The sequence below is a fragment of the Geotrypetes seraphini genome, chromosome 5, assembly GCF_902459505.1.
Source record: "Geotrypetes seraphini chromosome 5, aGeoSer1.1, whole genome shotgun sequence".
NCBI classification, from domain to species: Eukaryota; Metazoa; Chordata; class Amphibia; order Gymnophiona; family Dermophiidae; genus Geotrypetes; species Geotrypetes seraphini.
Genome location: NC_047088.1, coordinates 91,339,810 through 91,363,509, shown reverse-complemented (window position 1 = coordinate 91,363,509; position 23,700 = coordinate 91,339,810). Strand labels below are relative to the sequence as shown.

The window sequence follows — 23,700 nt, the reverse complement described above, 5'->3', positions numbered from 1 at the left end:
CGGCTCCAAAAGTGGGATCGGATCGGAGACCGATTGAACGGTACGGTGTGAGGCTCTCAGTTCCGCCGACAATATTGGCATGGACACCGAGGAGGCCGAATGGACAGGTGCTGAGAGCGTCGAAGCCGATAATATAGGCTGAGCAACAATCGGCACCGAAAGCTCAGACCGAACAGGGACTGGAAGGTTCGGTGTCAAGAAAGCAGGAAGGAGTTGCTGTAACTGCTCCTTGAGTTGGACTTGCAATATAGCTGCAATGCGATCGTCCAAAGAAGGCACCGGTACCGCTTTCTTTTTCTTCGGTACCTGAGGTACTTTGAGGAGGCCGATGATGTGGCACTCACCTCAATAGGAGCAGAGCGTTTACGAGGACGCCTCGAGGTCGGCAGAACTTGGCTCATTGCAGACTCGACCGGAGGGCCCACCAGGGTAGGGGAAGGCTTCTTAGCCGGCTTTCCTGGAGGATGCGACACCGAAGAAATTTCTTGCGGTGTCGAAAGGGTCGGTGCCGATTTGGTTGAAGCAGTCGATGTTGGAGTGGAAGTCGAGGGACCTTCCATCCCGGCACCGAAAAGAAGTTTTTGTTGAAGTTGTCGATTCTTTAAGGTGCGCTTTTCGAGAGAAGCACAGCGGGTGCAAGATGAAGCCCTATGGTCCTGACCCAAGCACTGGAGACACCAATTGTGCGGGTCGGTCAAAGAAATCGGGCGAGCACACCGCTGACACTTCTTAAAACCAGGCTGCGGGGGCATGAAGGTAAAAACGGCCGCCGCTAAATCAAAGGCGGAGGCTTCGATGGTGCCAACAGGCCCCGCCGGGGCCGGGCAAAAAATTAAAGAAAAAAAGAAAAGTTTTTTTTAAAGAACTAATAAAAGAATGAAAAAGAAAAGGAAGTAAAAACTTCCACAAAACGCACGAGTGGGAAAGTGAAGAAAAAAGTTTCAACAGCCGTTGAAAAAAACGCGTCTTCTTAGCTCCGCGGAAACTAAGCAACTGGGGACCGTGCGCCTCCGTCGGGAGGGAAGGCACTCGCGCATGCGCGGTGCGGACTGACTAGAACTTTCTAAGTTCTTAGAGTGTAATCACTCTAAAATTGTCCGTACCGGGGCTCCGTCGGTGCCGTCACCCATCAGTTAAGAATATGCTGCCTGCTTGTCCTGGGATAAAACAAATTCCTATTTAAATACATTTTTAAATTTAAGAATGGGGCAAAAATTTACAACGGTTTTTGTTGTTGGTTTGTTTGTTTTTTAATGTAGTGATCTAGTAAAGCTTCCTGTTTCATGTTTAGAGGGGTTGACGACCAGGCACGCCCTGCTCCTTCTCTTGGATTCTTTTTGTGCAGAGTTGATTGTCGCCTTTGTTGCTGTTGGTCTCATGCTTAGATAAGCCTATCAGAGTTAACCTCGGAAAGGTGGCAAACGTTGTATTGTTACAACCTCGGAAAGGTGGCTGTACGTTGTATTGTTACATTTCTCCAGGTTAACCAAATAAACTCTTTCTTATTAAATGCATGGAAATGTCATTCTAATTTTAGCAGGCGAAACATAAAAACTAGATTTTTAGCCGTGGAATAAAGCAGGATTGGTTCATAGTGTTACATTGACTTACGCGTAAGGTAAAAACCTAATACGGAAACAGACCACTCATCTATTAGAGAAACGAACGATTTATTGCCTTCACACAGGACGTGTTTTTCCATTAAAAAAAAAAATAATAATAATAATGACGTGCATAGATAGACACTCTAGGTCGCCCTCGCGAAACTCCTATGGTTTCGTCGGTAGACAACCAGCAGAGCCGCCAGGCGAATGTAATGTTTACATCGCATCTCTATGATATTTTCGACGTACTGACGCTTAAAGCTCGACGGCGTGAGCGTGCGTAGAAGCATCAGGTACGGGCAGTGTTAGAGTGGCTGCGGCCCTCGGTGTCGGAGGCGCGTGAGAGAGGAGGGACCGGAATCGAGGCGAGCTCGGAACGGCGGTGGGGTGGGTAGTGCGTGGGTACGCGCTTTACGACCCCACCTGCTGTATAACGGGGAAGACTACGGAAAGCATCAATATGGTGACAGGCCGTCGCCCGCCTCCTGCCAGCAGCCGCCGAAGGTAAAAGGGAATATGGTATTTTTCTTTGATTATATTATTTTGCTCTTAATATCTTACCTATCATATTTAAAAAAAAGTATGCATTTTCTATCGACCTGAGATTATTGTTTGTCCTTTCGCTATCTGTATGTGAAGTACTGCTGTTCTTATTCATATTGTGTGTGTGTGTGTGTGTGGGGGGGGGGGGGGGTGATATGTGTAACTTATTCTTTTCCATGCATGCTTTTGTTCTTGTCTGTGTATATTAGTTTTTTTATTTTATTCACTTATAATGAAAGAAACGTAACTATTGAAAACTAATCATAGATGTAATAACAGTTTGGGAGTTTTAGCACAACTTTCTAGGTTGCAGTATTTTGGTATGAAACATTGTAATATCATTAGGCTAGAGATATAAGTGGGTGTCTGAGACAGTTAGCAATAAAGTGATTTGTAGAAGGTTTTCTGTGATTCCCAACCTATTGTGCTAACTGACCCACATTTGTATGTATGTGTGTAAAATATTTAGCTCCCTTTTTTGACTTTTTTGACTAGCCTTCCCCTCTCCACGCGGCATCCAATATGCAGGCAAACTGGGAAAATCCCTTCTCTTCAAAATCACAGGTCTTTGGAACGACCTCACCACCCCGTTGCGGAACCTGAGCTCCCTTCAGTTATTCCTCAAACAACTGAAAACCTGGCTTTTCAACAAATTGTAACTCTGTCCTTCCCCCCTTTCTCTCCCCCCTTCTACACATAAGTTCATGTAATCCTTTTTCTTCTTCTCTACCCACTATTTTAAGTTCTTGTAAACCGTGTCGAGCTCCATACTCATGGAGATGTTACGGTATATAAACTTAAGGTTTAGATTAGATTAGATTAGATTAGATGTACAGTAGTGCTGCCTGATTCAGGGAAAAAAAATTTTTCTATTCAATTTGTCCTATTGAAGCAATTTTTTTTTTCTTTTCTTCTTTTTTGCCTTTCCTGCCTAATCCATTTTGTTTTTGAGTTTCTTTTTTCCTTTTATCTCTCCAACAAAAAACACTTTTCCTCTCTGTTAGGTTCTAGCTCACACTCCCTGTCTAACACCAGCTCTGTCAGGATACACATTTCAAATATGACATATTGTAATCACAAATTAGAAAATAATTTTTTTTCTCTTTTTTTTATTGTCTGGTCATTTTATTATTCAAACCATGCCCCAGGCTCTGGTTTCTGTTTGTCTTCTGTTAACTCGCTTGCCAGGGTCTCTTACCCATTTGATGTTTTCTTCTTTCTCCGTGCTCACCATCCATCTCTGTACCTGCCCTTCCACTGCCATATCCAACATTCCTGTTTCTTTCCCACTGTCTATCATCTCCCTCTCACCCTGGGACAGTAGCATGGAATGCTGCTACTATTTGGTGTACTTGTGACTTGGATTGGCCTCCGAAGATGAGATACTGGGCTAGATGGACCATTGGTCTGACCCAGTAAGGCTATTTTTACATCCTTATGTGTCCTGGATCAAACCTCTCTATTCCCCTCTATGCAGCATCTTTCTTTTCCTCCCCTCCCCTCCATTATCATGTGCAACATTTCTTTCTCGCTCCTCATGCACATCTCTCCCTGCTTTCTACCCTAGTACAATGTTTCTCCCTTTCTCTTCTCCATGCAAGTCTCCCTCCCCTGTACTATAAGCAGGATTCTCTCCATTCCTCTCCTCTACCCCATGTCTAGCAATTTTTTCTCTCCCATCGCCCTGTGCAGCAGCTTTCCATCCCTCCTATCCCCTGTGTAGTACCTCACAACTAACATCCCCTTTACCGTGAGATCTGACATACTTTTGGCCTCCCAAAGCAGAAGTGGCAGGCCAGCAGAGGCAGTGCTGTGAACAGGCTGTTTGTGGTCTGCTCTGCAAAGGCTTCTGTCTACCGCGTCATCAGAGGGAAGGCCTCAGTGGGGCAGGCTGCACCAGTCTGTTCAGAGAGCGGTCTCTGCCAGCCAGTCACTGCCGCTGCTGCTTTAGGAGGCCCGAAGGTATGTCGGGTCTCACCAGTGATGGGGTTGGTGTTGGTCACTGAATTGGTGAATCCGATTTTTTAGAAGAATGAATCAACTCAAATTGATTCACCAAAGTGAATCAGACAGCACTAATATGCAGTACTTTTTAAAATCCTGTCTCACTCTTCCTTTCTTTTATCTTGGTTCCCTTCTGTGTTTCCCAACTCTTCCTTCCCTATAGAGCAGTGTCTCGCAAACTTTCTGGTCGGCAGCGCACTAAACTTAGTGTCCCGGCCGGAAGGCACCCAGAAATGTGTGGTCATCAACGCGATGGCGTGATGTCATTGTATCGGCGTATGCATGGAGGCTCATCTGGCCGCGACCCGCTTCAGTGGAGGGGAGTTGTGGGGAGAGGAGGAGGGTTATCCATGCCGGCTGACTGCCTACAGGACGTGCTTCTCGCTGCGAGAGGCACGTCCTGTAGGCAGTCAGCCGGCGTGGATGACTCTCTTCCTCACCAGTATGTTGCGGCATACCTGAAATCTCAGGAAGCACACTGGTGTGCCACGGCACACAGTTTGCGCTCTATCCCCATCCCCATGGACTCTGTTTTCATCTGTGCAAGCCTCAAACACTTATAATTTTATATTCAAATCTTTTTATTAAAGTATAAAAAGGGATAATATTCTTTACTACTGTTTTTATAAATCACAGAGTCTTCAGATTCAATCTGGTTTTGGTACAATATTCCCCAAAATTAATTAATTAATTCAATTTTCTATACTGCTCTCTCAGGGGTGCTCAGAACAGTTTACATGAATTTATTCAGTTACTTGAGCATTTTTCCCTGTCTGTCCCAGCGGGCTCACAATCTAGCTAATGAACCTGAGGCAATGGGGGGATTAAGTGACTTGCCCAGGGTCACAAGGAACAACGGGGGTTTGAACCCACAACCTCAGGGTGCTGAGGCTTGTAGCTTCAACTACTGCGCTACACTCTCTTGCCTGTGTTTACACATCATCTGGGAAGATAAGTTGATTCTCTTTCAGACATGGGCATAGAAGAGAACCAACATTGTGTAGTGGATGAACAGAAAATTAAGTGTATTAAATGTTGAAAATGCTCTTTGATATCAGCAACAATGGATGACTCTGTTGCAGTAACAGTAAGATGCTTGAGCAACTTGGCACATGATGGAGGAACTGTTGCAGGTGGTAGGAGCCTGATCAGCGAACAAGACTCTTGTTGCCACATCTAAGACAGACAAGTCACAAATGATGTCATTTAACAGAAGTTCATTTAAATCCAAAAGCAGCTTCTGCAGTGTTTTTAAATCATTGAATTTAGTTGCCAGTTGCTAAGATGTGTTAAGTTTTTACATATTGATACTAGCATTTTATAGATGCTGTTCATCTAGTTGGAACTAGAGAATGACACAGGGACACAGTCTGTCCCCATCCCTGCAGGCTTTGTCCCTGTCCTGCAGGTACCCATCCCATGCCATTTTCTATTCCCATTCTCTGCCTGTATTATTCCATATCTCCTCCTTGTACTGAGGGAATTTCATCTCTTTCCATATTGCTATATCTCTATACTCCCCATAGTGTTGCTTCCTATCTTTTCTTCTTCTCATGGTAAGTAACTAATTTCACTTGCTCTTTTCTCTCTGCTCTGTAGCATCATTTCCTTTTACTTTCTGTGTTATAATATTATCTCCACCATACTTAGTTTTATGACTTGTGTTGGAAAGAAAGGTGAAACTTGTTTTTATAACCTTATTTGAGGTTTTTGTCCAGTGATGGAGGCTGGCTCTTATCTTGCTGGAATCTGTTTTAATTTATTCCTTTCTTTGCTTTTTAGCTGATCCTTGAGTAATTCATCATGAATGGCAGTATTACCATTGAGGGCTCCTCTCAATCTCCAAGTTGGAAGGAGTTCTGTGAAATCCATGCACATGCTGCAGCCTTGGATTTTGCCCGTCGATTTCGTACATTCCTGAATGAGAACCCACAGTATGCTATGCCAGGTGCAGAGGTTTCTTTTTCTCGCCGATTTGCCGAACATTTTGTGGAACACTTTGAGACAGAAGTGAATCGGACGTATGTCGCAGACTCACCCACTCGCTGTGACATTGTGCCCTTTACAGGCACACAAACATGCCAGACCTCCTCTAGCAAAGACTTGTCTGAAACGTGCAGCGATTCTTCTGTGGCCTCTCCTGTAGACACTCATGCCCGGTTAGAGTCCTCTGGCATGACCTCTGGCCTCTCAAGTAGTCAGTCTCGGAGTTCTGAAGATGTGTCGAGTTCCTCCATCAGCACAAAGCCTAAGTTGAAGAAACGCTTCTCCTTGCGAAATGTGAGCCGCAGTGTACGTGGTAGTGTCAAAGGTATCCTCCAGTGGAAGAGTTCAGCAGAATCTCCTACAGAGGAGACAGCCTTGGACAGCAGGGGCAATAGTAATTCAAACTCATCAGGAAGCAAAATTGACTCCATGGACAAGTGGACTCTCAAATTTGAGAGGTTGCGACTCACAAAGTCTCCTGCCCCCAAAATGGAGCTATATGATGTCCGACGTGAGGGGCTCCTGAACTATATTGTGGCGGATGATGTAAACAGCAACAGCCGAGCACGATGGCAGAAGTGCCGTCTGCTTCTGAGGAAAGCAGCAAAATCGGAGGGAGAAGGTCATGTGCTGGAGTTCTACATTCCTCCAAAGGTACGAGGATAGGATTGCATAGAGATACATATAACCAAGTTGCAAAGAATCTTTAGGAAAAAGGCATTCTAAATTAGATAACTCCTCTCCACACCTCATGATGATGATATACATTATATACCTTCTCTGTTAAAGGTACTTTAGAGATACATGAACATGCACTTGTATTGTGCCATTTATAGAAATAATGTGTCTTCTTGTAGTATTAAATCAACTTTGAGTACTGCTCTAGGTTTTTTGCATGCTACTATACCTGCTACTCTTCAGTTTCATTTTTTTAGATCGCACATCACAGAGGTACGCACAGTATAGCACAAGACATTAGAGCTCAACAGGCTTCTAGTGTTCTTATATTGCATGTTGTACTACCATAACTATTTAGTATATTTGTAAACCATATGCTAAACAATAAACATTTTCGTTCCCCCCCCCCACACCTAGGTTTGTCCCTTATACAGAAAGACTTGCATATTGTGCCATCCTTCTTATACTGTAGTTTTTTATTTGGAGGAGGAAATCTTGCTGTACCTTTGTTTGTTGCTTCTTCCATTTTAAACTGACCAATTTTTTTAAATTTTCTCCCTCTTCAGTGCTTACCAAAATACCAGATAAGATTTTTTTCTCCAACCACATCCTACAAACCATGAGAACCACTTTTAAGAAGTGACTTCCCTTTCCTTTCTGTTTTTCCCAGGCATTCAGATCGCAGAAGGATAGCGAGGAACTCCAGAGTGACTTGTGTCAGTTAGAGAAATGGGCAGAGAAATGGCAGATTAAGTTTAATGTGGAAAAGTGCAAAGTAATGCATTTAGGCAGAAAGAACAAGGAACACGAGTATAAAATATCAGGTGCAACTCTGGGTAAGACCGAACAAGAAAAGGACCTGGGTGTACTGATAGGACCCTGAAACCGTCAGCACAATGCGCGGCAGCAGCAAAGAAAGCAAATAGAATGTTAGGCATGATAAAGAAGGGAATCACGAGTAGATCAGAGAGGGTTATAATGCCGCTTTATAGAGCAATGGTCAGGCCACACTTGGAATACTGTGTCCAACATTGGTCTCCCAACCTAAAGAAGGATATAAAACTGCTGGAGAGGGTGCAGAGACAAGCAACGAAGCTGGTAAAAGGTATGGAGAACTTGGAATACGAGGAACGACTTAGGAGACTGGGATTGTTCTCCCTTGGGAAGAGGAGACTGCGAGGGGATATGATCGAGACTTTCAAAATACTGAAAGGAATCGACAAAATAGAGCAGGAAAAAAAATTATTTACAATGTCCAATGTGACACGGACAAGAGGACATGGACTGAAGCTGGGGAGGGACAAGTCCAGGACAAATATCAGGAAGTTCACGCAGCGAGTGGTGGACACCTGGAATGCTCTCCCAGAGGAGGTTATTGCGGAATCCACTGTCCTAGGATTTAAAAGCAAACTAGATGCACATCTCCTTATGAGAATATCAAAATAGCTGGACTAGTGCATAACAATTTCGATAACAATGCTTTTAGTTTTTCATGAGTATGCCTCAGCCCCACCACTCCACCGCTGTGCTATCTTGTGACTGCGTGGAGATTTATGTGGCACTTCATCATCGGCTGCTCATATCTTTTTGATTTTAAAGAATCGTGAAAAAATGCCCTCGTATATATTTTTTAAAATGTTTTTCTTAATATCAAGGGTGGTGTAAATATTTAGCTCTTATCAGCCAACGTCTGGGAGTCTAACCCTACATGTTTCGCGCCAACCGGCGCTGTATCAAGGGTCTCCCTAAAGTGTAAATTTAAAAGACAAACAATTATCCGTAAGCTTTAAGTAACTGTCCCTCAAATCCTATTGCTTACAATATCTATTTTTACTAGAGAAAATGTGTGCTTACCGAGTACGCGCTAGTCATCCGACTCATAGTATTACTCAGAGTAAGATGGCCGCGGCGTCTAACCTCGGGTTATATATAGTAAATAACTACAGTCATTCATATTCCCTGTACCTCCCCCCAGGGCCTGATTGGATAGAACACTAACCTACCAAAGACATCCATTCTATCTCAGCATTTAAGCCAGAAGGTGCTACAGTGTCCAATGAAAAGATAAACCTCTGCTCATTCTCATTTAGTTTATAATGATCTTTCCCACCGTCCCTCCCAATAACTCTTTTGATGACACGCCACCTCAGCTCATCAATCTTATGTTTATAAGTGATCCAATGGTCTACCAAGGGGGCTTGTCGGACCCCATTTACAATGCGTGATTTATGCTCGTTGAGCCTTACACGAATTGCTCTTGATGTGCGCCCCACGTATATCAAATCGCAGGGACAAATGATCACGTAAATCACATCCTGGGAAGTACAATCTGTGTCTATCTCAGAGTATAAAATCACATTTCTCCCGGGGACCTCCCATGAATCCCCCTCAATGGTATAGGCACACCATTGGCATCTGCCACATTTGTTGTGACTCCCCCTTATTCTCTCACGAATCACCCCATATTTTTGAGAATTACATTTCTGTCCCAACGTGACCCCCCTAGAATATGCTATCCTAGGGAAAGATTGTAATATATTATGGGTGTGTGCTATATGCCAGTGTCGTTTCATCAAGCCCACCACTTTACTGGCTGCCCTAGAAAAAGGAAGCACACAAGTCAAAATCTCATCTGTAGTATCAGGAGGAGGGTTAGCCCCCTGAAGCAAGAGGTCACGTTGGGCAAATTTAGCTCGCAGATGTGCCTGTCTAATAGCCTTGTCTGGATAGCCCCTCTGTCTAAACCGCTCCGAAAGGGCTCTCGCTTGTTGTTTAAACTCACTCACTTATGTTGTTTAAACTCATCTCCTTATGAGAGGCATAGACGGATATGGGTGACTAAAATTACGCCAGGTGTACACCTGGCTGGGCCTCTGCGTGTGCGGATCGCCGGACTTGATGGACCAAAGGTCTGATCCGGAGATGCCGGTTGTTATGTATGTTATGTTATATAGTCTGTTAAATTTGCCCCATTTACAAAGCTTCAGTGCATTCAGTTTATAAAGCATATGCCAATCAAGCAATTCGCAGACTATCAATTTCCAATCTGGAATACAGTAGTCTGAATTGCAGAACTGAGCCAGCACCAGTTGAGCTGCCATCAAGAGCAATTTGGAAAAGGCACCTCCCCCTCCTCCCTGGCTGAATCATATAGATTAAGGAGAATCATTTCCTCACAGGGAGGAGTAGGAGTGCCCAGTATGTCAGACAAAAGTTGAAATACAGAGGACCAATATGGAAAAAGCAATGCATAGCTCCACCACATGTGAAAGTAAGAACCAGGTACTCCACATCCTCTCCAACAATCCCACCGAGCTAAGTTGCAATTTAGCAAGAAGTTCCGGAGTGAGGTACCAATGAAGAAGAACCTTATAGCCATTCTCAACTATGGGGGTAGCCATACCCAGAAAAGCTGTGTAGCTCCATACCAGCTCCCATTCCTGCTGCGTGACAGATTACCCAAATCAGTCTCCCATGCTCGCATGTACAATGGTACCTCGGTTTACGAGTGCACCGGTTTGCGAGTGTTTTGCAAGACGAGCAAAACATTTGCAAACTTGGTGCCTCGTAAACCGAGCTTGCCTCGCTGTTCGAGCGCCTCCCCCCCCCCCCCCACGATCCGGCATCCCCCCCAGCAATCCAGCATCCTCCCCACTCGCGTTGCCCCCCTCCACCGCAATCCTACTTTCCACCCCCCCCCTTGAGCACGTCAATGACACTTCCTTTACCTGACTTGGCACCAGTGCCGGTGCCCGAAGATCCTCCCTCTTCTGGCGCGGCCTGGGCTGGGCGGTGCATCGGAGATCCTCCCTCTTCTGGTCTGGGCTGGGCTGGACTGGCTTTGAGCATTTGCGCATGCTCAAAGCCTTCTGGTCTCACTCTCTCCGAGATTGAGAGCGAGACCAGAAGGCTTTGAGCATGCGCAAATGCTCAAAGCCAACCCAGCCCAGACCAGAAGAGGGAGGATTTCCAATGCACCTCCCAGCCCAGGCCGCGCCAGAAGAGGGAGGATCTTCGGGCACCGGCACTGGTGCCAAGTCGGATAAAGGAAGTGTCATTGACGTGCTCGGGGGTGGGGGGAAGTAGGATCGCGGTGGAGGAGGGGGCAATGCGAGTGAGGGGAGGATGCCAGTTCGCAGGGGGGGGGAAGCTGGATCGCGGGGAGGGGTTTGGAACAGCGTCGGATTCCTCAAGGGGGGGAGAATGGAGCAGCGCCAGTAGCCTCGGGGGGGGGGGGAGGAGGTGGAACCAATCAAAGCAGTTTCCCTTACTTCCTATGGGGAAACTTGCTTTGATATACGAGCAATTTGGTTTACGAGCATGCTTCTGGAACGAATTATGCTCGTAAACCAAGGTTCCACTGTATTTTAAAGAAAGCCCCACACATTCAAACAGTGATAGATTTTCAAAATCACCCCTTCTGTACAACTGGCCCTAAAAGCCATTCAAACTCAGTCTTCCCTTGGGAAAGCTCCTGTAGCATCCCTGAAGGTTGAATGTAATGCTTGTAAATATGGAAATAAATCCCGGGGCACCAACCCATAAACACCCTGGAGTTCCTCAAACAGTCTAACATTTCCCGAACTGATATCTACTAATTAACCCATACACACTAATCCCTGTCTAGCCCAGTGTTCAAAAATCCCTCTTCCATCTCCCAGATCAAGCTCATCATTAAATTGAATAGGTGTATACCAGGAATACTTGTGATCCCCCAGTAAGCAACTGCGGGCTGCACCCCACACGTGTAAAGTGATTGTGACTGCACTCAAAGCACCCCTAGATCGAACCCTCCCCAGCAACCATGGTAATGCAGAAGGGGAAGCCTGATCCTTCCTGCCTGCTCAATCATGACCCACAGATTAGTCTTGAGCTTGCCATTTCAATACCACCTTAAGTTGCGCTGCTTGATAGTATTTATGTAATGAAGGTACAGCTAAACCACCCCTGCCCTTAACCAAACATGACATTGCGAGCCACTCTGGGCTCTTTATGCCCCCAGATGAACAACATAAGATGTTTTTGTTGAGCAACCAACACTCCCCGACCAACCCATATAGGGAGCAACTGAAACAGAATAAAAATTTTGGAAGAAACATAATTTTAACTTCCATACGACCAATCCAAGAGAAGTAGAACCCTCCCATTTATCTAAATCGCGCCTAACTTGTCAAAAGCAGAACAAATCCTGAACAGAACAACTCATGTATACCCCTAAGTAATGCATTGACCCCTGGACCCAGCGAAAGGAGAATGTCCGCTGCAACTCCCTTTCACTCTCGTCCGATAGAACCAAAGAAGTAGCTCCGACTTACTAATGTTAACATGGAATCCCGAAAGAGAACCATAATGAAGTGCGTGGAGAAATCAGTGTAAACAATAGATCATCTGCAAACAAGCTCAATTTGTAGTCCTGGTTCCTCACTGTGTGATAACCAGTTATATCCCCACAAGCTCGTATATGCTGAGCCAAGGGCTCAATAACCAATGCAAAAAGCACCAGGGAAAGGGGGCTCTGAGTACAAACCACTGACTGGTATATCGCCTAATCTACAGACTCCTGTGTATATGTATCAGAATGAAAGATTAGATTCTTACCTGGATAATCTTGTTTCTTTTACTATACACAGGAATCCTGCCTGTCCTATGAGTTTTGAAATTTGTCTACCTTCTGCCTCAGACAACTCTGCAGTCCGTACCTGGAGTTCTTTCTCCTGTCAGATATATGAACATTTACTAATGAATTGTGAATACAGTGCTGCGTTTGCTGAGCTTTTAAAGCTGCTTATGTATTAATGCTAGTTGCACACAGCAGGTTGGTTCATTTATATATCTATTTTTCCAGTTCATGCTAACTTTTTTTTTTTTTTTTTTTCCATGAGTTACAGAGCAGAACAGAGGTGTATGGTTTATCCAGAGAGGTTTCCCCCATTGTGTCCCTTCTTTTTTTCTCCTATTATAGTGAAGCTTGATTGCTTTGGTACAATCTGAAGAGGGAGCTATACTTCATTGGTGAAGGAGGAGTTTAAAGATGCGATTGACATCCTTCTGCAAGTGGTTCGTGAGTATGGATTGATCTCCTAATATAAGGACTCCTGTGTATATTAACAGAAACAAGATTATCCTGATAAGAATCTAATCTTTCAAAGATGGAGATGTTGGCACTGGTAGGTTAACTTCATCCTGATCAACCTCTGGTGCACGAGTTGAGGCTGACAAGTTAACTTCTGTTGCATCAACCTCTGGTGTGTGAGTCTCATGACTTGACTGAAAAAACTGTCAGCCTTATCTGCTTGGCTTTCTTTCTCAAGTCCTTAAGTGTTTCATTCAGCATAAGGGGCAAATGCAGAGCTTGTCAGACTCTTGAATTTTAAGACTGCACTCCAGCATGGGATCATATTTCCTCCATGTCACTGAACAGTTTTTCCATTGTTGGGGCTCATCCTGCTATGCTGTGCCATCTCCAGTAGACTGGCATCAGTTCAGATTCTTTCCTTTAAGTGTGCAAGGATTTTGTGCTCTGTAGACCAGTGTTACTCAACCTTTTCAAGCTAAGTACCCCCTAAGCCTAACAAATACCAACTGAGTACCCCCGCCCAAGCTCCACACCAGACCCGCACAAACTCTGCCCCAGACTTTACCCCTGAAAATAACTCTGCCCCTGACTTCACTCCTGAAAATAATAAGCCCTACCCCAAAAATAAGCCCTAGTTGAAGCGCTTATTTTTGGGGTAGGGGAAAGCAAAATAAAAGACCACTGCTGGTACCGGGATCTTCCTAAATGCAGCAGCAGAACCTTCCATCTCTCCCTCCCCACGCCGACTGCGAGACTGACATACCGTTACCTACTTCATCATCAGCAATGCAGCGGTGGAACGTTCCGATGTGAGAAGGCCCGAAGCAGCCTGTTTAGATTGCTGCCACGTTGCTGCCTTTTGGAAGTAGGTAATGATAATTCAGTCTCGCGGTCGGCGTGAGGAGGGAGAGCTAGAAGGGTCGGTGAGGGTTCGGCTGCATGGCAGGGGGGGATAGAAAGATGCTGTGGGTTTGTGATTGAGCAGTTTCCCCGAAAATAAGACCTAGTGTGTTTTTGGGGCCCAAAAATAATATAAGACAGTGTCTTAATTTCGGGGAAACACGGTAGTACTAATTATAAATGCAATTTTTTTCACCCATTTTTCATATACACACAATATCATCTTATTAATACATAATGATAACAACAAAATTTTAAACACAAAGCACACTGTATGCAGAGAAAATGTTTCTATTCGGGGGGTTTTCAAAGAGGTCAAGGCAGATGACTTTAAAATATGCAATGTCACCTCGGTAACAATTATAGAAAAATAGACAAATATAGTGCAGATTTAGACAGCTGATATAAATTCTTAAAACTGACACATTTTGATAACTAAATTAAATATAAAATTATTTTTCCTACCTTTGTTGTCTGGCAATTTCATGAGTCTCTGGTTGCACTTCCTTCTGACTGTGCATCCAATATTTATTTCTGTCTTTCTCTCCTCCAGACCTCATTCCATTCCCCAACCCAACATCTCTCTCATCCCCCAGATCATGTGCAGTATTTTTCACCATTGCCCACCAGCCCCAACTCCATTTCTCTTTCTATCACCACTCTCCACCACCATGTCCAGCATTCCTTCCCCTCACCAATGATTCTTCCACTCTATCATTCAGTACCTTTTCTACATTTACAATGCCCTCATTAGCAAATTTACTACTAATATTGCAGTCTCTCAATACCTCTAACACTCCCCTGGAAAGTATCCCTCCTTTTCTTCTCAAAAAATTCTTCTCTATCTTTGGTCCATATCTCTAGGAAATGATATCTAAATCATTTTCCAACTGTTCTGTCCCTTTGACATGGAAAACTGCTCTTGTTTTTCCAAAAATTAAACATCACAATCTAGATCCTTCCCTCCCAGCAAACTACCGTCCAATTGCAAATCTTCCTTTAATATCTAAACTAACGGAAAAAATCATACACACACAATTGTCAGAATTCATTGAAAAAACTTTCGCTTTATATCCCTGCCAAACAGGCTATCGTTCATCACATTCAACTGAACTGTCTCTGCTAGGCCTTATTTCAACTCTACACTACTATCTTGACCACCAAAAATCTGTCCTTCTTATCTCACTTGACCTATCTGCAGCCTTTGACACCATTGACCATTCGCTTCTCCTAAATAGACTTAAAGAGTGCGGTATCACAGGAACGGCACTATCTTGGTTTTCATCTTACTTTCAAGAACGCAGCTTTAAAGTCTTTGCCAGGAATGAAACCTCTCCACCTATATCATTAACGTATGGGGTCCCGCAAGGTTCCATTCTTTCCTCATTACTATTTAATATCTTTCTATCTCCACTCTTAACTTTAGCACAATCTATCGGATTCACGATCTTTGCCTATGCAGACGACATACAACTCCTTCACCCAATCAATATTTCCAATACGTCTGACATAAAAGATATAAACAATAAACTGGACTCCATAAACGATTGGCTTCATTCTAATAAACTTTCTCTCAACATAGATAAATCTCGTGGTCTTCTATTTTCAACCAAAAATTCTGAATTTCTCCCAGAAAAAATTTCTATTAAATCAATCCCAATTCAAATGGAGACAAAAATAAAAATCTTAGGAGTTATCATTGATAAAGATCTATCATTCCATGACCATATTAGTTCGGTAGTTAAAACATGTTTCTTTAAACTACGCATAATTCGTTCATTGACCTCAATTTTAGAAACCGAATCTATCAAAATTCTTGTCCATTCTTTAATTATCTCTCACCTGGATTACTGTAATTCCCTACTCAATGGCCTCCCACAAAAAGAAATTCGACGTCTTCAACTTATACAAAACACTGCAATAAAACTCATCTATAACCTAGGTAAATATGATCATGTTACGCCAGTTCTGAAAGAAGCTCACTGGCTACCCGTGACGCATCGAATCACCTACAAAATTATCCTTTTGTCATTTAAAATAAAATCTTCTCACCTGCCGCTATATCTTCACAAACTTCTCATTCCTCAGCGCGCTACTCGAACTTTGAGATCTTCAAATCAAAATCTCTTATTGATTCCGTCTATAAAAGAGTTTTATTACACACGAAAAATAAATTTTGCGGTAACAGCCCCGACATTGTGGAACTCTCTTCCACAACCACTTCGAGACGAACAACATCTTGACAAATTTAAGAAAAACTTAAAAACATTTTTATTTCATGATGCCTTCTCTATTATTTAATTTCTCTCTTTTTAATTTCTCTTCTATTTAATTTCTCTCTTTTATAAACATTTCATATATTTTATCCCCATCCAACTTGTTTTTCTCCCAACCCCTCTTTCTCCTTTTTCTACCTACAATGTAACTTTACCCATCCATTCCCTCTATCCTCACTGTCAAGTCCGTCTTGTTAATGTCTTTAATGTTCACTATATATTATTCAAATTACTAAATAATTCTTTAATTGTTCTTATTCTTATCTGTCTTTTTTAAATTTAATGTAAACCGTCCAGATATTTGCTTGATGGTCGGTATATTAAAATCTAATAAACTTGAAACTTGCATCCCCTTCAATCTTTCCCTCTGGTCCCTCTCTACCACCATATCCAATATTTCTCCCTCTCTTCCCAATGCATCTCCACCTCACTCCTCTCTCTCTCTGCCAATTTTTCTTTCTTCCTTTCTCCATGTGCACCATCTCTTTCCCTCTCACTCACATACTCATGCCCAACATTTCTCCATTTCTATTCCCTCCCCACCTATGTCCCAAGTTAGTGCCCCCTTCCTCTCTTCATTCTGTGATCTATGTTCATGTCCCCCTTTCTTTCTTTGTCGAGCTTGTGCCCCCTCTACCTCACTGCCTCCCAGCCTTTGTCCCACCCTCTTCCTCCCTCCCTTCCCCGAAGCTGACCCGCACCGAAGCCTGCCTGTCTCCTGCTAAAGCCACTGCTGATTCATCCCTGCCACCTGCCACATTCCATCTGACCCCGCCGCTGCTGCTGCCACCCGATATGCTCCATCCATCCCCCGCTACAACTCTGGGCAAGGAACCTTCTCTCCAATGTCAGAATTGATATCAGGGGGAAGGCTTGTGGGCTGGCCGAGTGCAGTCGCTGCATGCGCCTGGCCCATCCGTGCCCAGAGTTGCAGGGGATGGATGGATAGAGCGTGTCGGGTGATGGCAGCGGCGGAAGGCGAGGGAGGGATGGAAGAGATGGAGCGGGTTGGGTGGCAGGGAGGAATTGGCAGTGGTGGCTTCAGCGGGGGGCAGGCAGGGAGAGATTCAGGGTGGCGGTGGGTTGAGAAACACTGCTGTAGACCATAAGAGGCTTGCATTTGAAATCGCCCTTGGCATTGCCACACAGTAGCAGGGTAGTGTGATCTTTAAATGCCTTGAATCCTGGGGCATTGAAGACCTGCTCTGGCATATACCGGTACCCCTTTTCTTCAATTAACTCTTAGCAGGTACATTTTTAAATTCCTTAGCAGCTTTCTTGTCGGCTGAACCTGCCTCCTGGAAAGACTTACATTTTTTTTTTTTAGCATATATCGCTTTTTAAAATGCACTAGCCAAACTGAACTTGCAAATAAGAGTTTCACTTTTTCCTGCCCTTGGGTGACATGTTTGTAAATGTCTCTGGCTTTCATCCTGACAATACTGTCCATACTGCTTTTTTTTTCTCATTCATCATTTATTTCCATTATCTACAAATGTAGCCATTTCCCTATGTTTTCAGTGGACTGATCATGAACCACAAATGTTGTTTTGGATCTTTTTGGTTCAGCTTTGCAAACAGACTGACATATATCTTCCTTTTTTGCTGGATGGATCGGATTGTGGATTCATTCAAATTGAACTCATGGCTAACTATCAGAAACAGGCTTGCCAGAACGAAGCTTGTCTAAAACACGTATTTTGTCACAAGGACACATGACATGTTTCTTTCTCTTTTGGAGCTGTACCTGCAGATGTTTGTAACTCACTCTCTTGAGGCTTGGTGGCTGTTTCTGGAAGCAAAGCCAAAAACCACAAAGTGAAAGGAAACAAAGCTTTTTTTCTAAAGTCAGAGGTCCCGTGAATATGTGAACACATGGTGCGAATGGTGAATAGCGATCACAATGCATGCAACAGTGGATTAAAAAAATCATGAATCTGGAATGCATGGCCAAAAAGGTGTTTCGCAGAATAGAAGCCAACTGCTAACCTCCATTTTAGTTGGCTATCAGGGTTATCATCATGTTTTGTTTTATGGTTAATTTAAAAAAAAAAAAAAAAAAAAAGGAAAACACAAAACTAAATTTCTCCTGCAAAAAGAGATTTTTGTGTTCTTGTCTGGTGACATTAATTTTTTAAAGAACTTTTCAACTGACATTGAATCAATCTGCAGGCGTTATTGTATCTGACTAGAGATGTGATCTTGATCATTTGTTGGTCAAATTCACATTTAGGGTATGGATGTCAATCACAGGCCTGGTACCTACCCTTGTAAAAAATATCATCTGTCTGAGATTAGTTTTGTTGGGGTCATAATTAAAAGTGCTAAAAAAAAAAAAAAATCTGTGCATGTGTATTCTTTTCACTAATTTTGAAAGCAGCCTTTTAGTATGTGGCCTGTGTGGGTCTTACTCCAGTGGTTTAAGTTTCAATGAAAGAAGTAGCTGAAGAACAGTAGGTTTGGTATTATATGGGGATACCCTTGCACATGCCTAGAAGATTTATGGTGTAAAGCTAGGAAGACTCTAGATCAGTGATTCTCAACCCAATCTGCAGGACACACCAGCCAGTCAGAATTTCAGGATATCTACAGTGAATAGGCATGAGAAAAATCTGCATGCCTAATCATTATGGAGATCCTGGAAATCTGACTGGCTGGGTATGTCCTAAGGCTTGGGTTGAGAACCCTTGCTCTAGCTTGGAGTATAGTATAGGTTATGTGATCCTTCAATTTTCAGTACATTGCTATCTGGGGAAAAATAATCCATTATACACTCCCTCCTGCTTGTTATTGATGGATTCATTTATGTTTGCATTCTCTTCGTACTTGACTCTTCTCTCTCTCTCTTTTATTTTTTGCCCTATTTTGCTTCAGTCTACCAAGGCTCGACTCAGCATTCTCTGCTGTGCTATCATGGATGTTCGCACAACCACTCCCTTGGAGATGCCAGATAAGGAAAACACATTTGTTTTAAAGGTATGTCTGTACTTCCAAATGCAGAATTTTGTGTGGTTCTTCTGGGACTTTGGCTCCTACATAGAATATACAATCGTATTTAATTTCTGTCAATGACACAACACCCTTCCTTTGTGATATTAATGGGAAGTAATTCTTTTTTGGATTTTTTTACTTTTGTTGCTGGGGAACAGTGACCTCAAGTGCTCACAGTTGTTTGACTATAGAACTAGCCTTGTCAACCCAACCAGTCCATGAGCTTTCACAGGTCACATGTAACCCCCTTTTTTATATTATTTTATTTTAATTATATATCCTTATTGATAAAAAGTAACCCTATTAGTTGGTTATTTCTTTTCAATGAAATTCTTGGTGTAAGAATTAATAATAGTCACTGCATTTGTTCCTCTCGCTATATTTTCTATAATATACTTAGCTTTCATCATAGCAAGTTGCCAGTGATGTTCACTCCCTGCTGTTAGGAACAATAATTCAAATGCTCTCAATGGAGCATCCCGTTTCACTCCTCTTGGAGCTTCTTCAGGAGATGATCTTTAACCACTATTAACTTTGTTAACCAACTTTAAGCTTTTATGCAGTTTCTTTTCTTTCAAAAAATCTACTGTAGGGACTCAATAGTTTTCCCATACGGACGTCAATGGCCTAACTGGCATCAATGGTTAGACCATTGAAGAAACTGTTAGGCCATTGATGCCCGTACAGGAAAACTATTGAGTCTCTGCAGTAGATTTTTGAAAGAAAAGAAACTGCATAAAAGCTTAGTCAGTTAACAAAGTTAATAGTGGTTAAAGATCATCTCCTGAAGAAGCTCCAGGGGAGTGAAACGGGGGACGCTCCATTGAGCATTTTAATTATTGTTCCTAACAGCAGGGAGTGAACATCACTGGTAACTCGCTATGATGAAAGCTAAGTATATTATAGAAAATATAGCGAGAGGAACAAATGCAGTGACTATTATTACCGTATTTTCACGCAAATAACGCGCACCCGTGTATAACGCGCACACGGGTATAGCGCGCAGAAACCACAATATTATGTATAAAAACTTTTGTATACCGCGCTCACGGGTATAACGCGCATGCTGCCCGACTGTCCTTTCGCCCGCCCCGACTCTCCTCTGGCCACCCCGACTCTCCTTTCGCCCTCCCCGACTCTCCGTGCGCTGTCCCGACTCTCCGTTTACCCGCCCTGCCCCCCCCCCCCCCCGGCAGGACCACTCGCACCCCCACCCCGAAGGACCGCCGACTCCCCGACAATATCGGGCCAGAAGGGAGCCCAAACCCTCCTGGCCACGGCGACCCCCCTACCCGCCCGACGCCCGATTCACCCCTCCCCCCAGCAGGACCGCTCGCACCCCCACCCCGAACGACCGCTCGCACGCGCTCCCACCCGCACCCGCGATCGGAGCAAGAGGGAGCCCAAGCCCTCTTGCCCGGCCGACTCCCCGACAATATCGGGCCAGGAGGGAGCCCAAACCCTCCTGGTCACGGCGACCCCCTACCCCCACCCCGCACTACATTACGGGCAGGAGGGATCCCAGGCCCTCCTGCCCTCGACGCTAACCCCCCTCCCTCCCTCCAACGACCGCCCCCCCAAGAACCTCCGACCGCCCCCCCAGCCGACCCACGACCCCCCTGGCCGACCCCCACGACACCCCCACCCCCCTTCCCCGTACCTTTGCTAGTTGGCCGGACAGACGGGAGCCAAACCCGCCTGTCCGGCAGGCAGCCAACGACGGAATGAGGCCGGATTGGCCCATCCGTCCCAAAGCTCCGCCTACTGGTGGGGCCTAAGGCGCGTGGGCCAATCAGAATAGGCCCTGGAGCCTTAGGTCCCACCTGGGGGCGCGGCCTGAGGCACATGGGCCCAACCCGACCATGTGCCTCAGGCCATGCCCCCAGGTGGGACCTAAGGCTCCAGGGCCTATTCTGATTGGCCCACACGCCTTAGGCCCCACCAGTAGGCGGAGCTTTGGGACGGATGGGCCAATCCGGCCTCATTCCGTCGTTGGCTGCCTGCCGGACAGGCGGGTTTGGCTCCCGTCTGTCCGGCCAACTAGCAAAGGTACGGGGAAGGGGGGTGGGGGTGTCGTGGGGGTCGGCCAGGGGGGTCGTGGGTCGGCTGGGGGGGCGGTCGGAGGTTCTTGGGGCGGTCGTTGGAGGGAGGGAGGGGGGTTTGCGTCGAGGGCAGGAGGGCCTGGGATCCCTCCTGCCCGTAATGTAGTGCGGGGTGGGGTTAGGGGGTCGCCGTGGCCAGGAGGGTTTGGGCTCCCTCCTGGCCCGATATTGTCGGGGAGTCGGCCGGGCAAGAGGGCTTGGGCTCCCTCTTGCTCCGATCTCGGGTGGGGGTGGGAGCACATGCGAGCGGTCGTTCGGGGTGGGGGTGCGAGCGGTCCTGCTGGGGGGGGGTGAATCGGGCGTCGGGCGGGGTGGGAACTATGTAGAAAAACTTTTGTATACCGCGCTCACGCGTATAACGCGCGAGGGGTATGCGCGGTAGGTAAAAACGCGTATAACGCGCGCGTTATATGCGTGAAAATACGGTAATTCTTACACCAAGAATTTCATTGAAAAGAAATAACCAACTAATAGGGTTACTTTTTATCAATAAGGATATATAATTAAAATAATCTAATCTAAACCTTAGGTTTGTATACCGCATCATCTCTACATTCGTAAAGCTCGGCACGGTTAACAAGAGTTAGGGTAGAAAGGAACTCCAGTGGAGGGAAGAGGCAAAATGAAGAGAAAATTTAGAGGACTAGAATAACCAGAGAGGGAGGAGGAGTTGCATTTTTGAGAATAACCAGGTTTTCAGATGTTTACAGAAGAGTTGGAGGGAGCTCAGATTCCTAAGAGGGGAGGTAAGGTTGTTCCAGAGCTGAGTGATTCTGAAAGGGAGGGAAGAACCTAGTTTTCCTACAAGTGAAACGCCTTTTAGAGAGGGAAAGGAAAGTTTCAGTTTTTGGGTGGATCTGGCAGAATTGGGGTTAGAGGAATTCCAAGAAAGAGGAATGAAGGGAGGGAGAATACCGTGTAGGATCTTGAAAGTGAGGCAGGCACATTTGAAGTGGACTCTGGAGATAATCGGAAGCCAGGGGAGCTTGGATAAAAGCGGTGAGACGTGGTCGAATTTGCTTTATGCGAAGATAAGCTTAGCAGCGGTATTCTGAATCCGCTGGAGTCTTTGAAGGTTTTTCTTTGTTAGGCTAAGGTAGATAGAGTTGCAGTAGTCCAGTCTGGAAAGGATGGTGGATTGGACAAGGACGGCAAAGTGTTTTTGATGGAAACAGGATCTCACTTTTCTCAGTATGTGAAGGCTGAAGAAACATTTTTTTTACTAGGGAGTTTTGGTGGTCGTTGAAGGAAAGTGTAGAGTCAATTATCCCAGGACAAGCAGGCAGCGTATTCTTTACGCATGGGTGATGTCACCGACGGAGCCCCGGTACGGACCTTTTTAACTAGAAAGTTCTAGTTGGCTGCACCGCGCATGCGCCTTCCCGCCCGATGGAGGAGTGCGTGGTCCCCAGTTTCTTCGTTTCCGCGGAGCGAAGAAGACGCGTGTATCTCAACGACCGTTGAATCCACCTTTTTTGCCTTCCCGCTCGCGATTTTCTCCTATTTTTTCTCATTTGCCCTTCGGGTTTTTTCTTATTTCATTTCTCAAAAAAAAAAAAAAATTTTTTTTTGCTTTTTTTACTTTGTTTTCGATTCAGCCCCGGCGGGGCCTGTTGTCACCATATAGGCCTCTGGGTTTGATTTTGCGGAGGCCGTGTTTCCATTCATGCCCCCGCAGCCGGGTTTTAAGAAGTGCCAGCGGTGTGCACGCCCGATCTCTCTCACAGACCCGCACAATTGGTGCCTCCAGTGCCTGGGTCCAGAGCATCGGGCTGACACCTGCACCCGCTGTGCTACGCTTAAAAAGCGCACTTTGAAAAATAGACAGATCCAGCAAAATATTTTGTTTGGTACCGGATCTGCCATGGAACCTCGGTGAGTGCCTCGTCATCGGCCTCCTCATCGCCGGGGCGTGGAGCGGCACCTAAGGAACCGAAGCAGAAAAAAGCGGTTCCGATGCAACCCCTGGATGACCGCATCGCGACCATCCTCCAAGACAAATTACAGGAACAGCTGCAGCAACAACTCCAGCACCTGTTACCGACCCTCCTGGCACCGCTCCTTTCGGTACCAGACCGGCCCGAGCCTTGTGCCGTCCAACCGGTATCCACCCCATCGGTGCCCCTTAACTCTTCCATGCCGATTCTCTCGGCTGAACACCTTCGTGCCCACCCCGTAGGTCATACCCACGCTGATGCCGATCCTCCTCGGTACCAGGCGGGGCAGCTGTCCTCCCCGGACCGAGACCGGCACCGTTCTTCCCGGGACCGAGACCAGCACCGATCTTCCTCTCCCGGTAATGTCTCGGTGCGCTCTGGCAAGTCTCTGTCTAAGACCCACCATACTGAGCCTTTCACCCCGATATCTCGACATGCGCACACTGATGTCAGGGACCCGGACCTATGGGAAGACTCCCCTCCCGGTACCGAGGAGGACGCATCATCATCGGACGAGGAGCCCTCAGCGCCCGATACCATTTCTAAGCCTGAGCAATCCTCCTTCTCAAGGTTCCTCAGGGAGATGTCAGCAGCTCTCTCTAT

At 45.3% G+C, this 23,700-nt stretch overlaps 1 protein-coding gene across 3 annotated transcripts in view; it reads left to right on the top strand.

Annotated features, from left to right (window-relative positions):
• The first annotated feature begins 1,847 nt into the window (after nt 1-1,847).
• SH2B1 (SH2B adaptor protein 1) overlaps nt 1,848-23,700 on the top strand; it is a 91,155-nt gene continuing 69,302 nt past the window's right edge. For 2 of the 3 annotated variants that reach the window (XR_004539463.1, XM_033944653.1), the window contains exons 1-3: nt 1,848-2,108; nt 5,934-6,791; nt 18,942-19,043. Coding sequence is in view for 2 of the 3 variants with exons in the window: in XM_033944653.1 (XP_033800544.1) it covers nt 5,955-6,791; nt 18,942-19,043 (939 nt within the window). In the remaining variant the exon portion in view is untranslated. The remainder of the gene's footprint in view (nt 2,109-5,933; nt 6,792-18,941; nt 19,044-23,700) is intronic. The other variant, XM_033944652.1, reaches the window with a different exon arrangement.